General features: G+C 46.3%; 1 protein-coding gene and 1 long non-coding RNA gene across 5 annotated transcripts in view; one reads left to right on the top strand and one right to left on the bottom strand.

The window, feature by feature from the left end:
- LOC144154868 (uncharacterized) overlaps nucleotides 1–9,544 on the top strand; it is a 32,961-nt gene extending 23,417 nt beyond the window's left edge. The window contains exons 2-3 of one of the 4 annotated variants that reach the window (XR_013319464.1): nucleotides 2,483–2,519; nucleotides 9,466–9,544. This is a non-coding gene — a long non-coding RNA (uncharacterized LOC144154868). Of the gene's footprint in view, nucleotides 1–1,888; nucleotides 2,056–2,482; nucleotides 2,520–4,886; nucleotides 5,529–9,465 lie in introns of those variants that run through there. The other 3 variants (XR_013319466.1, XR_013319465.1, XR_013319467.1) reach the window with 3 other exon arrangements.
- The window catches only part of LOC144154866 (mRNA cap guanine-N(7) methyltransferase-like), a 40,114-nt gene that overhangs the window by 12,743 nt on the left and 11,821 nt on the right, over nucleotides 1–15,550 (bottom strand). The window contains exons 4-6 of the mRNA XM_077685944.1: nucleotides 10,910–11,034; nucleotides 7,538–7,719; nucleotides 2,050–2,217 (exon numbers count right to left, since the gene is read on the bottom strand). Coding sequence (XP_077542070.1) covers nucleotides 2,050–2,217; nucleotides 7,538–7,719; nucleotides 10,910–11,034 — 475 coding nt within the window. The remainder of the gene's footprint in view (nucleotides 1–2,049; nucleotides 2,218–7,537; nucleotides 7,720–10,909; nucleotides 11,035–15,550) is intronic.

Here is a 15,550-nt window from a genome sequence, read left to right as displayed (position 1 = left end):
ATCAGCCATGCAACACAACATTGCGCCTGCAGTTTTGACTTTCCCTTCTTTTGCACCCTTCTCGTTCCCGGTGTAGGCCACAGCCATGTCAAAATACACTGGGGTCTGACGGGCAGCCCAGTCTGTACTTCTTTTCCAGTCGCTTCTTGATAACAAAGTGCTTGAATATGACTAGCTTCTCCTCGAAGTCAGGGTGTAGTTTTTGGCACACAGATGTCAGGCAATGGTCCAATTAGTGTTTTATCATGGCCGCCATGGAAGCAGTCATAGCTGATTTCACCCAACCGGACCAACCGCTTGCGCTCACTGACTAGCCACAGTCACTGTTAATTATTGATAGTGACGCTGGCTAGTCAGTGAGCAGAAGCGGTTTGTCCGGCTGGGTAAAACCAAGGCAGACTGATCACTTGCATTTGTGAAATGACATCAGCGAGGATTGCTGTACTGGATAGGCGCAGCCTGTTTTGATTTTTACCCAACAGGCCAAACCGCTTCCACTCACTGACTAGCCAGCGTCACTATCAATAATTAACAGTGACTGTGGCTAGGCAGTGAGCAGAAGCGGTTCAGCCGATTGGGTGAAATCAACTATGACTGCTCCCTTTCGTAAACGACTTCTTAAAAAAAAATTATCGGCCTAGAGTCAAGTAAACACGGTAATTGACTGATACAAAAAATAATGGCATACTTGAAATCAGTGCGAAAAAAGCAGCAAGACTGACTAATTTCAGAGTTTACAAAAAAATTAATAGAAATTGTTTTAAGATTCGTGTCCCCCCTTGAGGGACATAACTGAGATCCACATCACATACTGTACTAGCAAAGCAGTTCACCCGATATAAGTTTAGCAAGCCACCAGAGATTTTGTAGCACTGTGCATTGCTTGACTACCGTATTTACTTGCATAATCTTCGCACTTTTTTTTCGGAAAAGTCAATGCGAAGTTAGGGGTGCGAGAATTATGCAGGGGAAAAAAATACAGTGCACAGTGTTGCCAATTTGCCTTCTGCCAATCCCGCTAAATGTAGCGGTCGTTTTTTGAATATGTAAGCTCAGTGTTGCCAACAGCAGCTATTTCTTTTTATTTTATAATTTACAACGTAAACAGTATCCCGTCGATCAGCGATCATGAAATTGCCACCTCTGCTTTCTGGCGCGCGCCCCATCTCGTCGTCGTCATGTGCGTGCCCTACTTGTGAAGCTCGACAGTAACGCACGTTGAAGTCGGTGACGCCGAAGTGCCTGCCTGCGGCACGGTTGCCGTGTTCGATCGCGTACTCTATCGCTTTCAATTCGAAAGCGGCAGTGTAGCTGGCGTTCTTCCCCATGGCGAAGCGGCACCAAGCACAAAACAGAGATCAAAAAGTTCTCAAAATGGCAGCGAGCTATCCACCACTGACGCGAGTGACTCACTGACTGCTGCCGCTCAACGACGGGACCACGACGGCGACACGACGACACGACAGCGGGCTGTGCGAACATCGTCTAGTTGCGCGCACGCGAAACCGGCTCAAGGACAGTGTCAAAACATTCTTTCCGATGCGTAATTTTTTATTCGGTGTGTGTGAGTAGCGTGTTAGGGCGCCTGTTAGGGAGTAGCCATGCAGGTTGTTAGGGCGCCTGGATGGCCTTGGATACACAGCGCTCTCCGCCGAACTGACAGGCGGCGGGGGAGGGCGCACGTTGGAGAACGCGTGCACCATGCGGGTTTCGCGAGCAGGCAACTTTCGCCGCTGCAAAGTTGGGGGTGCGAGGATTATGCGAGGAACCAAAAAATCCAAGTTTTGGTGGCTCACATTAGGGGTGCGAGGATTACGCGAGTGCGAGGATTACGCGAGTAAATACGGTAGATAACACACACCATTGTAGGCTTTTCTTTTTTGCCCAGCTGTTGGAAGGCCAACGCAAGCTGTCACGCTACGCTGACCTAGCATCCAATCAGGGGCATTACGCCGCTCGTGCCGAGCTGTAACCTGAATGCACCGCTTTGCAGCGAGCATCCTAATAATGAAGTGTGTAAAATTGCTATTCACCAAATGAAGCACTCACTCTTCAAGGACATCAAAGTTGACGAGGAACTCAGGGCAGTCAACTACTTCCGCCAGGTGAAAATTATACCGTGCTCCAAACAGGGGAAACTTCTCCTTGGAACTGCTGAACTCAATGTGAAACACGTCGTTACCAAACTTGAGTCCTGGGGCTTTACGCACCCTTCGACTGCAAAGAGGGCAGCAAACAATTACAGAAGTCAACAAGGTTCAAGCAAAAAATGCAAAACTGTAAATATAATTAAAGCTTCATGCAAGCTGAACTTTCATGTAAGCTAAACTTCAGCACAAATTTAAGTGATTACAAATGCGAGCAACACCTTTTTAACTAGAATGAGCATCAATGAAAACAGAGTAAAAAAAAAAAAAAGCTTTGAATGTATGATAGTTCATACTCTGAATTCCTGTCAAAACATTCTTTTGTTGCTTGACAGATCCGATTCATCACTGTAAAACAACCTCAGGCACTGGGTAAGTGACACTTGCCAGGGTCGAAACATGGCCTTGAGTGGAATTCGCATCAAGGGGTTGTCACGCTACTTGTGCACTGCTTACAAACAGTTAGACTGCGCTGCAAATGCACCCTAAAGTGACACCAGCGCCCCCATGGCAATGTACCCTGGGTTTAAAGTGGCACCAAACCATAGCACAGCTGTGTTGCTTATCCTCATGTGTTTACTGCTGTGAAACGATGTCACCCGCCTTGCCTTAAACAGCTGCCATCACCCCGAATTTCTGCTTGCAGCAAGCAGTACTGCAAGCACCATGGCTAAACAAGTGAGCTGCTACAGCTGGATGGCATCCTAACAAAGAGAGAAAACGGCTGGCCAAAAATTTAGTAAGGAATAAATTTAGTAAGGGATAAATGCCACAAGGTGCACAAAATTTTGATTTGAAAAGCACTGGCACTGGTCACCGTTTCAGCAGCAATGAAGTTTAAATTGATGCTCGAGCAACTCAAAATACTGCAAAGCCCTTAATTTGTTGACCCCATATGTCATAGGCCCTTGACACCAATGTTTCAGGGAGGAAGCAGAGTCAGCAGAAGAGAAGCTTAGCCTCAACAAACGGTGTGCACGCTGCTAGCAGTGAATTTTCTCCAAAAAGTGCACCCTCCAGTGAGGGTGGTTCTGAAGTTCTTTATTTAAAGCCTTTTTTGTTTAAATCACCCGATGCAAGTGGGAAACAGCGACAAGAAAAAATGCCAGGACATCTGGCTGACTGTAAAACAGACACATCTCCCGGAACGAAGGGCATGCATGAAGACCTGTGAAAAGATTGGCTGACATTCCTGGCCACTTTATAGCATTACCTTTGACCAAGAACTTCAGATCTGCCACTGTGTTAAGGGCATACGGCCAAAAGCTTCCATGAAATTATTTCCCACCACAAAAGCATTCCCAAGTCCCACCTTGAGTAGAGTGCTGTGCGAGAATGTAGCAAGGCACGGTGGTAATCAAATTATAATCCATAAGATGTTCTCATTCCGGCTGCTATATTGCACTGCATATTGCCGCGAAATAGGCATTGGGTTTGTTTGTTTGTGTTTTGCTTTTACTGCCCGGCCGCGCCCGGCTGTGTTATCTGTGTCCCAAGCGAAGCGCGCGTTCTATTCTTTATTTTTATGCCGCACGGGTTACCTCATTCTGATACGGAGAGCGTTTCGCCGTAACGTCACTAGCCTCGAATAATCTTCCTTGATCTACAATGTTCTGGATGTAAATTGACGGTTTGAGAAACACTCGCGCTGAAAGATAAAAGCCTGCAGAGCAGACGCCGCGGTATTCGATCGCCGACACTCGCTTGCGCACGTCACTTAGCTGACTGCTGCTTCGCCACCTGCGTATTCTTTGAGTTGTTAGGGGAGCACAAGTTCGCTCCAATAAACTTGTTTTCCTTGAAGAGAACTGCGTCGTCTTTGGCCACGTGACATCTGGTAGAGGTGCTGGGTACGCACCCTTTATGCTCCCCGACAACTCGAATACACAGGTGGCGAAGCAGCAGTCAGCTAAGTGACGTACGCAAACGAGTGTCGGCGATCGAATACCGCGGCGTTGCTCTGCAGGCTTTTATCTTTCAACGCGAGTGTTTCTCAAACCGTCAATTTACATCCAGAACATTGTAGATCAAGGAAGATTATTCGAGGCTAGTGACGTTAGGGCGAAACGCTCTCCGTATCAGAATGAGGTAACCCGTGCGGCATAAAAATAAAGAACGGAACACGCGCTTCGCTTGGGACACAGATAACACAGCCGGGTGCGGCCGGGCAGTAAAAACAAAACATAAACAAACAAACCCAATGCATGGTTCGTGGAACTGAACGGCTGATTTGGAATAACATTCACAATAAAAAGCAAAAGCACAACTAATGAGTGGAGTGTAATTTTAATGTCAAAATTTTAATGTCCCTTGTGTCCTCCCATAGTTACAAAATTAGGAATACACAAAAATAAAGGGTTTCACTGTATTGAGAAAATGACGGATTGTTTGAGCCACATGCCAGGGTAGATAGTAAAGTGTTGTTGCAACTTGCCATGGGTCATGGGAGTGAGGAAGAGAGGAGGGGGGTGGTCATTTCACGCTCATTAGAGAAATAGCCACCACAGGCTTTCTGGCAAATTCTGAAAGCACAAAACAGCCATTTCTCCAACACAGAGTGCTTGCTGCACAGGTACCTTGGCCTCCACAAGCCTTTACCTACCAAATTCTTTTCGCCCAAAAATTTGAATTTCAAGATTTTTCTCGTTTGCCCCTGCTGTATGACTACTGCTCCCTTCTAGTCGCATGTTTTGTGCCATTTTTTCTAATATTACGGTGGCACTACTCTGGCGGACCCAGATGGAGAAGCATGGCTGGAGAGCCGGCAGCAGTCTGGACAGGCACTGGGGGCTATGAAAATGCAGTATTTTAAGATTCAACGTACTAAATGTTACACTGTCAACTGTGCAAATAAAAGCATGAATTGCACATAATACCAGTCCTAAGTTTCATCACGGCCCTGCTTTCAAGACAAGAAAGAGCACGCCAAATTAGAGTATTAATCATGGTGCCAGCAAATGGTCGCAGACCTGATGTGTAATGGCACGAAACTTCACAGTTCTTTACCGGGTGCATAGCTGTACCGGGTGCACAGCTGTACGATACGTCTCCACAGGCCTCCCAGACATTAATTAAATAAAAAAGTGCCGGGTATTGCATTGTTGGCACCCTCGTCTCTGTCGAGCCCCTAAACAATCCTGTCATGTCTAACCTGCCAATTTAATTAAAGTGAATGCCATTGCGAAGGCCAGTGTACAGCTGTATTGGCCTCGAGGACATACCGTGGCGCCACCTATGAGTGACGTCACTTGTAGGACGCCGAATCGTGTTGTCGTCTGCTACAACACATTTCCCGTGCGTATGCGGAAGCGTGTTTTTTTGTTGTGGCCACCGTCTCGCCCCCTCCTTGTGGATTTGATGCAAATTACCAAAAAAGTTGTCTGTAAACCAAATAATTCGAGCAAGCAATCAGCAACTCGCTTGTTCCCGGCGACACCGCCGCGTTTAGGTACCATCGCGACCCACAGCTACGCAGCCAACTAACGCCAAGGACGATGCAACTGATGCCGAGAAAAGTATGCTGTAAATTCATTATGAAATACTTGTGTCGGTACATGCGTGTGCAAGGAAACACCTTGTAACAGCGACGGAAACGCGTCGCACACTTGTGATCTCGCCACGCGAACTGCTCGTATTGCCTGGTAAATGAATGACTACGCGAGAACGGTGATCGGATTGCTTCGCCGCACATGCTTAAAAGTATTGTTATGGTCTGTAGTTTGCCTTAATCAGTGCCTATTTCCCCTACGATGTTTATAGTCATGCCCGGATTTGATTAACGATTACTGCCGTAGCGTGTACTCTGCACAGCTGATGTTTACTTTCGCGACTTGTCCGCAATGTATGAACGGTATGAACTCGAGTTTTTAACGCCTTCGCGCGGGTCTGAACAAGGCTATATTTAGTTTTCGTTAGGTGTTCGGCGTGGTAATTTATAATTGCAGCGTGTTTTGTATGTTTAAAGTGAGCCGGCCTTTCTCAAGCATCAATTTCGAAACTCACGACTGCTCACAGAAGGCGAGCCTGCGTACGAGGCGAAACACGTCGTTAATGATTTCGGGTAATTGGGGAGATTTAGAATGGAGAGCCGAGCGTTGGGGGCCCCCAAGAAGTTAGAGGAACCCAAACGCAACACGCGCGTGCGCGACGGGAGGGCCTTCAACAGCTCGCAGCCGGCTTCGGATGCACGTAATCGGATGTTGAGAACTTTAGGCTTGGCGTCGCATAATATATTTCATCGCCGTTAGAGTTGCGAGTGGCAGCCCCTAACAAAACGTTTCACCGCGCTGGAAACTCTGTAAGCGCGGTGATTTCCGTTGAAGCGATCGACGATCAAGATACCTGCACGGCCTCGGCCGATTCTTGCGCGCAAGCATAGCCATCCTTCGGCCGCTCGCCTCACCGGCGTGAACGGGCCGGCGCTGCCGGGACCGACCTCCGCGGCCGGTCGGCGTAAATCGCGGCAGATATTTGAGCATCGCTTTGAAAACCACAGCTGATGACACTACCTATCAGAATTTTTCATCACACTAACATCCACTTTCACCAATCTGTAACTTCTTTGTTCTTGTTGCTGCCGCGAGCTGCGTCGGTTCGAGCCGCACTGTCGGCCGTGCGGGCAGGCACGGCGGGAGCGTGTGCTTCTGCGAGCAGTTAACGCTTCACGATTTCCTGCTTTATACATTTCTTGCAAACAAGAGAAATCTAGAAACTTCACTCGGCGATCGCCGTAGTCCACATTGTTGATCGGGGAAACAAGCCGCTGCTTACGCTTCGGTCGCATACGTAGTACACCACCACGCTCATGGTGGTTGTGGGTAATCTACCACAGTTGATACGGTTATAAATTCCCTATGAGGTCGAACTGCGCTTGAAGCACTGAGAATTAACTTCAAACGAAGGAAATTAACACGAAAACACTTTTAGAACGCGCTTCCTAAGCGAAGTGTCACGCGCTGCAAGCCAACTACGCAGCAAGATAGGAACGGTGATCCTACAAGTGACGTCAAAACGATTGCAGCGCCGGCCTCTCCAGTGGTGGGCCTCGCGGCCAATAGTGGGCAGTGGCCGAAGAATGCCTTCCCCACTCCCGGATGCCAGCACGGCTGGCATCCTCAATGATACCATGAGGATGAGCGCCCCGCTTAGGTGTTCCATGGTCACTATACCAACTCACATAGCTTGCTGTGTAAAATGCACGTGTGGCATTTCCGAACATAACGTGTGGAATTTTCATAACATTTGCACAGCTAAAGAAGCATATATTCCCAGAATATATGCCAGCAAACCAAACTCTTTGGACCAGCCATGTTTGGAAGAGTTTGCAAGCAGGTAAACGATAAAACCAAAAGCTCGGGTAGCCGTGCACAGAAGTAGCGTACAGGACTCACACAATGTCGTTGGCATCGGGGGTGGTGCCAATAAAGTAGCCACCGGGGACAAGGCACTCGGCCGCATTGCGCAGCATGCAGCGTGCCTGGGGCAGGCTCTCAAAGCTGTAGTGGAAAGCAAACTGGCAGCTCACTAGGTCCAGGGTCATGTTCTGGTGCTGGAAGAGCTCCTTCAGGCGCACCTGCAACCATGTGCCCAGGATCGGCGCACAAGCATTTCCACCCATTAGACATGGTAACCGTAACTGCATTCCATTGTTGCTGAGCAGGACTGAGCCAAGGTATTCCTCAGAAACATTCCAGCGGTACACAACAAACAGAACACCCAAGAAAATTTGCAAGAAAATAATAGCTGGGTAAACATTACACACTTACACTATCATTTTATGTCCAAAACATTCATGTACAGCAGTTTTGTGCCACTACAATATTAGAAATGCTCTAACCACAGCTTGAAAATACAATCTGTTTTGCGTGGGACAGACGCACTGTTCAGTTAGGGTGGCTTCATTTCATTCCAGTTCAGTTCCAGTACGACTAAAATAATAGCTCAACTATTCATGAACTGGTTTAATGAGTAAAATATGATAACCAAGTGCCAAAAAGAAATAAATTTTTTTTTAACATCCCAAACAGAGTGTGTAAGAAAACGCTGGCAATGGACTTCAGGGCCTTTGGCATTGATCTACCATTCCCCCCCCCCCCCCCCCCCCCCCGGGCCTTTGGCATTGATCTACCATTCCCCCCCCCCCTCCCCCCCCAAGAGAACACTACCTGCATCCTCCTTACAATCAGCAACAAAAATTTACGCAGCTACATAAAAATAAAACGCCCACACAACAGGGTGTTCACTGCGAGCAGTTTTATGCCATTGGACACAAAAAAGGTAAGATTCCGAAGAAAGTTCGGCAAATGGCCACAAACCATACAAACAGCCAGTAGGTCTGAGTTCTGCAACAATGGTTACCGGACAACTGAAGTGGTCGTGACACCGGTCACGTCTACATAAAACTGTTTGTGGCAACGAATAAAGGATGCATTATTTTTAAAATATCGGGTTTGCGGCTGTACAGAACAATGTATACAAATAGCGTCTGGAGCTCCTCCTTCAGGCTGCTTGCATCAGAACAGACCGTTGAAGACGACCTCATCAGGAATGGGTACCCCAAACATTTTACTGGGAAGACAACTAATTTCATCATGCATTCATCATGCGTGCTGTGGATCCGTACATTCGAGATGTAAGCAAAGCCCTTGCTTACAGTCTTCAGAAAATGTGGTGTCAAATCGCGCATGTGCCGGTAAGCAAGCTTAAGGGTGACTTGCTAAATGTGAAGGATCCTCTCCCTTGGCAACGTTTCTCTGGTGCGATCTTCAAGAGCCCATGTGCCGAGTGCGATTTGGTATAAATTGGCGAAAGCCGAAATTTCTGCAGGCGTCTTAAGCAGCACAAGAATGATGTGACCAAGGGCCACACAGTGACAAATGCACCTGCAGAGCACGCCGAGAAGATGGACCACAAAATAAATCGGGACAACGCGCGCATCGTAACCACGAAAAAGAATTTGGAACGAGGCTCAACCTCAGATCACTAATAATTCAGACAACAAGCAACACAATAAATATATCACCTGGCACTTTAAACTACGTGTGCTCGCGAACTTTAGGTCATGCGCTCAACGCTACTTAGGAACCTGCTGCTTACCCATCATTCCATTGCGAACAAGGGATCCATACGGATCCCGAAACGTCCATTCTGTTTCAACATTGGCCAGCGTCCTGCCTTTTCATACAAATGCCTTTACCTCATCAGACGGTAATCCGTCGAACTCTCACCTAAGTCCCTTCATATGCTTTAGAGCAACTTTAGTTTCGGCATAGGTACAGTACTACAGTGAACTGAAGTCCCTCAATTGTGTCTTTGCCAGTGAACTAGAGGAGGCATAGATGGCTTAGGTGGCATAAACTATGAACTGCGTATATAAAGCACCATCTCTGCTACTGGACTCGATGATGTTGGAACCTCAGGTATGTTGCCACTGCGTTCTTTATTCCCCACTAAAGTTCGCGAAACTGAGAAATTTTGCACCTAGTAAGATGTTTTGGCGTAGCGTGGCACAATTTATACGAATTTCATGGTTTTGGCGCAGCTTGGCTCAAAAATATAAAATTGTATCAAAATGGCGCAATTGGCACAGCTCTTGCACCCCTGGAACTAGTACGGTATGTTGCGACTGCAAGGTCAGGGGGGAGGTCTTGAAATTCTTTCAAATAAAAAAAAAACCAAACTCTACCCATTGACAGTTTTTTGTGCTTACTTGTTATTATTATTTGGCTTCATCTACGTGTCCTGAAAAAAATAAAAGTTGGCTTTGTTCAATATTTGCTTCAGTCACTTAGCATAAGCACAAATCAAGATCAGTAATTAAGTGCTACTTAACTATTTTTATCAATTATGCAGTAAAACCCCAAACAGAAGTACCATTCATATTTATTTCATGCTCATAGTTTCGTTAATTTCTTCAATATGTTTAATATAACTTGAAACACACCATCTACCATGCATGTATACAAAGTGTCTCAGCTAACGTGCATCAATCGCTGCTAACCTATTCATTATTACACAAAATACTTAAGCTTCAAACGAAAAGATGTAGACCACATTTTGCAACTGATGCAGCTGTTTTCAACACGCTACCTCTGGCACAGCTCGATGACAGACTTGCAAAACAAACGCCAGACAGTGTGCTCAGGACATATTTGCATGCCATGTGTGGACGTTAGAAGCTCAGCTACAAAAGTAGTGCATAAAAACCAACCAATCTGAAAAGGCTCATAATTGTCTGCACACTTTTCAAATTCCACATGCAATAACCGGGATGCTTATTCCACTCGTTTGTTGTCGGCTTATCTTGCCCTTTGGGTACTTTGGATTACGGCGAGCCTAAGCAAATTCAAAGTGCTTGTAATGTAGCAAATCTACACCGAGATACCTGGCAGCACGGAGACGGCATTTCTTTCCAGCAAGACTACCAAGATGCATCAAGCTGTGGAACTGGCTTCCATTAAAATTTACTTCTGTGCATGAGAAGGCGAAAGCGGGCCCTTAACGATTAGAGTCTACTGGCTAAGGATGTCAAGGCAGTGCAGTGAGAAGTTTCTTTCATTCCCGCTCTCAAGCAGGGAAGCTTTGGGTGCACAAAAAAAGTGGAAGAGGAAGGGGAGCAGGAGAAGAAGGGCTACAGTAGTGGGAGAGCTTTTTCCCAACAATGGGTGCAGGAGCAAGTAAGGATGTCATGATACACTTATTTCTGGTCATCATGGCAACCAAAAAATACGGTTCCTGTTACATGTATAGATCAAAACACGCACCCTTGTGCAGTCTGCTTCAATGAACTCTGCCTGGAATATGTGCCCAGGTTCACGCTGTCGTCGGTGCCGCTCTCTTAGCTCTCGGTATCGTTCCTCTGCATGCTTCAGCGATGTCCCCGCAATGTCTGCAAGAATAACGCACGCTAACAATCTTGCAAGGGTGCCAAGTATCCACCCCTTGCGGGGGAGCTATTTCAACGGGTACCAAAAGGATAAGCAGGTAAAACAGCAACAAAGAAAACAGGACAAGCAGGCCAACACTGAGCAGGGGACGCAAAACTTTTGTTCCACTGAGCATGCCCAGCAGCACTGCTGCAAGTTCTACAATGCGATGGCACAGACACCGATAGTGTCTAGAAGCAATGTAAAGCAAACTAAAGCACAGGTGACATTCAACAAAACAAGGCCGGCTGACAGAACTGACAACCACTGTGGCCAGCTGCATGCTAAAAAACTTGCAAAGCTGAACTAGCTGATGACAGAAAGAGGCAGGCGACAGGAGCAAAACATCCACATTCCCCATGCAGTGCTATGCCAGATGAGCCACCACCCCAACTGTTATCGCCTCCTCTATTGCAAGCAACAAAATCAATGGGCATGGAGTGCTTACTTCAGCCCCTTTATTGCCGATGACCGACTGACTTGTCATCTTGTGTGCTTGTCATCGGCAGTTCAAGGACGTCCTATTCATTAAGCCATGCGTGCCTTCTTTTGGGCCCACAAAGTACCACTAACTTTTTTCTTATCTTAGCCAGGACCCCAGTACAGTCACTAGTGAAACTGTAAGGCTTGAGCTCTCTTTATCGAGAATACCTAAAAACCGAAATTGTTTTCCCCATATTGCGCGAAGAATACATCTAAAAAATTGTAAAATACAGGTGAGACCCCCTTCTTTTTTTTAGGGTGCCCTTTTTTTATTTTGAAGTCCTAACTAAAACATACATACATACATGCTGCGTCCCAATGGACGCTGACAAAATCCGCAGGCAGGTGATGAACCTATTACACAATAGTTGCAGTGCCTAATAGGACAGGAAAAGCAGCATGGGTACTTCGATGGCAGCCCCCAAAAATAGGGCTGACTGTTCAGGCACATGAGCGCAAGAACATGCGTCTTGGCACCCACGTCTTTGGGCTATTGGCTGATCACAACAAATGGTTCACATACCTCACTGGGGGATTGCACAAAGCACAGGGATCGATTTGACGCCACCAAGGTGCATGTTCAATCACTTGTGTGCCTGAACAGTCAGCCCTATTTCTCAGGGCCGTCGTCAAAATGCCCACGCTGCCTTACCGCTCCAATTAGGCACCACGACTAATACATACTAATAGGTTCACCACCTGCCTGCAGATTGCACCGGTGTCTATCAGGACATGGCATATACAGGCACGCACATGCACACACAACAGGAACGGATGAGGGATGACCAATTCGAAATTCCAAATAAAGTAACCATGGGAATTAATTCCAAGCTAGAAAGCTGTTGCTAAGCAACCAAACTCTTATTTTTATTCAATGCAGAAATACAAAAACCTGTCGAGAAAAAAAAAAGAGAAAAAAAAATCAGACGTCTGCATAGTGACTTTTCTTGGTCTTGTTTTTCGCGCTTCTTTATCGGAATAAAAATATACAACATTAGTATTACAATCTGTCTGTTTAAAAACGGTTTACTATCTTAAAGGGCCCATGCTACTAAGGACTGCCAACTTACTTTTTATTTGGGTGTTCGCATGAGCCCCCCCCCCCCCCCTCACACAAACACGCACACACAGGGTGCCCCATGTTACTTGAGCCAAGCTTTAAAAATAGAAAACTTTATTCTTTTGCCACTAATAAATGAAGGTGAAATTATTAGTCTAGCACACCAATGCAAATTTTTAAGGCTACAGTAATTATGTACTAAGCTACCATCAATCAAGTGACTCAGGATAATTTTCAATTACAACATGGTTAGCCACAAAAACTAGAACAGCGAGCTCGACTGCAAGTGCTTCACTTGCAGTTCGTTTTTATATTTTTATGTGTGCGCGTGCACATCATGACCAGCCTTGTGAGCACTTGAGCACTTCTACTCAAGCTCCTGCCCACTTTCACAGGGTATACAAATTTGAGACGGGGATGAACAACGTTTGCCAAGAGTCTAGGGAAGAATGCACGGAGGGGTAACAGCTCACAAGCGGCATTGCTCTAAGGGCACGGGACACAAAGGAACACAGAACGTTGAAGCACCGGCCGTACTGCCTGCAGCTGGGGAGGCATTGCACACTCACAGGTGCGCCGAGGTCTTTATGTCTCCATGCAGGCGACGAGACGACCTTCGGCCGAGTGCTTGTGCAATGTGTCAGCGGTACGGCGGCAAGGGGACTTTCCAGCGCAATGATTGCTCCACTCCTCCTAGAATGTTGTGATCAGTTCAGAGTTTGTTCCTACTGGCACGAGTCGTAGGCACGAATCTTTGTCTTTAAAAGGTGCTGTTTTTGCAAGATCTGGAAATGATTCGCCGTGTTTGTCGTATGGGTAGACGTGTAGTAAATACCTGTCTTGAGTGTTTCTACTATATAGGTAACTAGCCCACATGACAAGTGAAATTCTTTTAATGCAAAGTGGTGCTGCAGCACAAGAACCATCAAAGGGCTCATGTATAAAACAACACCTAATTTTCCCAATCTACAGGAAGGGAAAAGTTAGCTTCCCAACTGCTGTCACTACCCTAACATTGCCTCATCCCCAGCAATTTTGCTCAAAGGGCACACTGTTCAGGAACCTAGAACTACCTATCATGCAGAACAGTAACATTCCACTAGAATTCCACTTGAATATAAACACTAAAAATACTTTGCCACATCAGTCATTTTTCTGCAATTCGTCGCCGAAAGCTGCTGCCTACTGAGTTCAAGCTGGTAGCCTTCATGACTCTGAAAACAGATAGACCCATTTCCTAAACTTGAAACTGCACACAAAGCAAGATGAAAGTTTCAATAATATCTGTGTGAGAATACTTTGCACAGCACTCAAGAACTGCAGCACAATGAGTTCCGAAAAACTAGGATAAGCTGAAAAGCTGCACCATTGTTGCACCGTGTAAAATATGGAGAGACAATTACCACCACCACAGATGATAGCGTTTATTGATGAAAAATTCAGTTACCCTAACTTTAATGTTTGGCTCAAGCAGGGGTGGCAGTGGGCTTGAGCCTTTTGAAGCAGCTCAGGGAGCAGGAATAATGCTGTTTTGGAGAACCATTGGAGCAGTAAAAGGGCAGTTTTGAACCAGCTTAGGAGCATCAAAATTCAAGTTTTAGAGCAGTGCAAGTCAGTTTGGTAGCAGTTTTATAGAGGTAAGCAATTTATTTGCAATTTTTATTTTTTTTAAACACACAAAAAAGAAAAATTCAAATTGTTCTTACAAAATACGATTAATACTGAGCCGACCACTTTTCCAATTAGAATTAGTCAGAAAATGAGTTAGAAAATATATGTTTCCATAATTAAAACATAACAGCTGACACAGCAATAACTAAGAAAAATAGAGACAAGCCAGAAAAATGAAAAAAAAATCCCACGTCACCTCCACTAACGTGAAACATGGGGAGGGGCGAAGCATAGAGTGTACAGGGTGTGCGAGGTATTTGAGAGCAGAATGTTGGCTTGAGGCACAACAGAATATCTCCAGGAAAATCAGACATATCTTCACCAAACTTTGTGAAATACTTCTCCTGTGGTTTATTTCCATAACTACTCAATGAATCCACCATCGGAAGCAATTAGCGATTCGATTCGGCTTCATGCACGGATCAGGTGCTCCTTAGAGATGTTGGCCATGGAGAGAGCAATGGCGGCCTTCAGCGAGTCTTTTGTATTATGCGGCTCTTGGTAGGCCGCTCTCTCAACGACTCCCCAGACATTGTAGTAGAGCGGATTTAAATATGGAGAACTAGGAGGCCACAAGTTGGGAGTGACGTGGTCGTAGGAGTTGTCAGCCAGCCATTCTTGGGTGACGCAGGCCGTGTGGGCAGGAGCCGAATCTTGATGAGAGACACATGGTCTTCCTTTCGAAACACTCTCTACCCGTGACTTTACAACGGTGGCACGCAATATCATGTACGCGACAGCATTAAAGTGTAGTCCTTCTGCAAAAAAGTGTGGCGGTATGACGTTGCCCTTGTTGCTGACGACGGATAACACCACCACAGGCGACAGAAATTTTGTGTGCATTACTGAAGTGCTTGTGCAAGGCCACCTGTCGTTACTGTGGTTAACTTTTTGGTCTTGGTCTAAGTTCTTTTCATCTGGAAAAAAAACCACAGCCTTCCAGGCTCCTCGCGTCTTTTCAGCTTGTTTAGCAAGCGCTTAGACTGCAGCAGATGATTCTCCCGAGATTTATCGGACATGAATTGCCCTTTCCTCATGACATAGCAGTAGTACCTCAAGTCCTCACGCACAGCAAGCATGAAAGTCGATTTCGCAACATGCAGCTCCTTCGCAATGGCCCGCACTGACTTCCCTGGGTCGTCACTGACGATGACTTGCAGCCACCGGAGAAAATCAGTGGTTCTGACGGCGTCTGACGGCTGACTGTGCTTTTTCCTTTTCACCACAGATGCCACGACACCGCCACAGCACACCAGCGCTGTCCG

Source organism: Haemaphysalis longicornis, unplaced genomic scaffold, assembly GCF_048455015.1.
Source record: "Haemaphysalis longicornis isolate Haplotype H1 unplaced genomic scaffold, Haemaphysalis longicornis Haplotype H1 scaffold_1, whole genome shotgun sequence".
Taxonomy (NCBI): domain Eukaryota; kingdom Metazoa; phylum Arthropoda; class Arachnida; order Ixodida; family Ixodidae; genus Haemaphysalis; species Haemaphysalis longicornis.
Note: the sequence above shows the minus strand (reverse complement) of the source record. Positions and strands in the feature narration are given on the sequence as shown.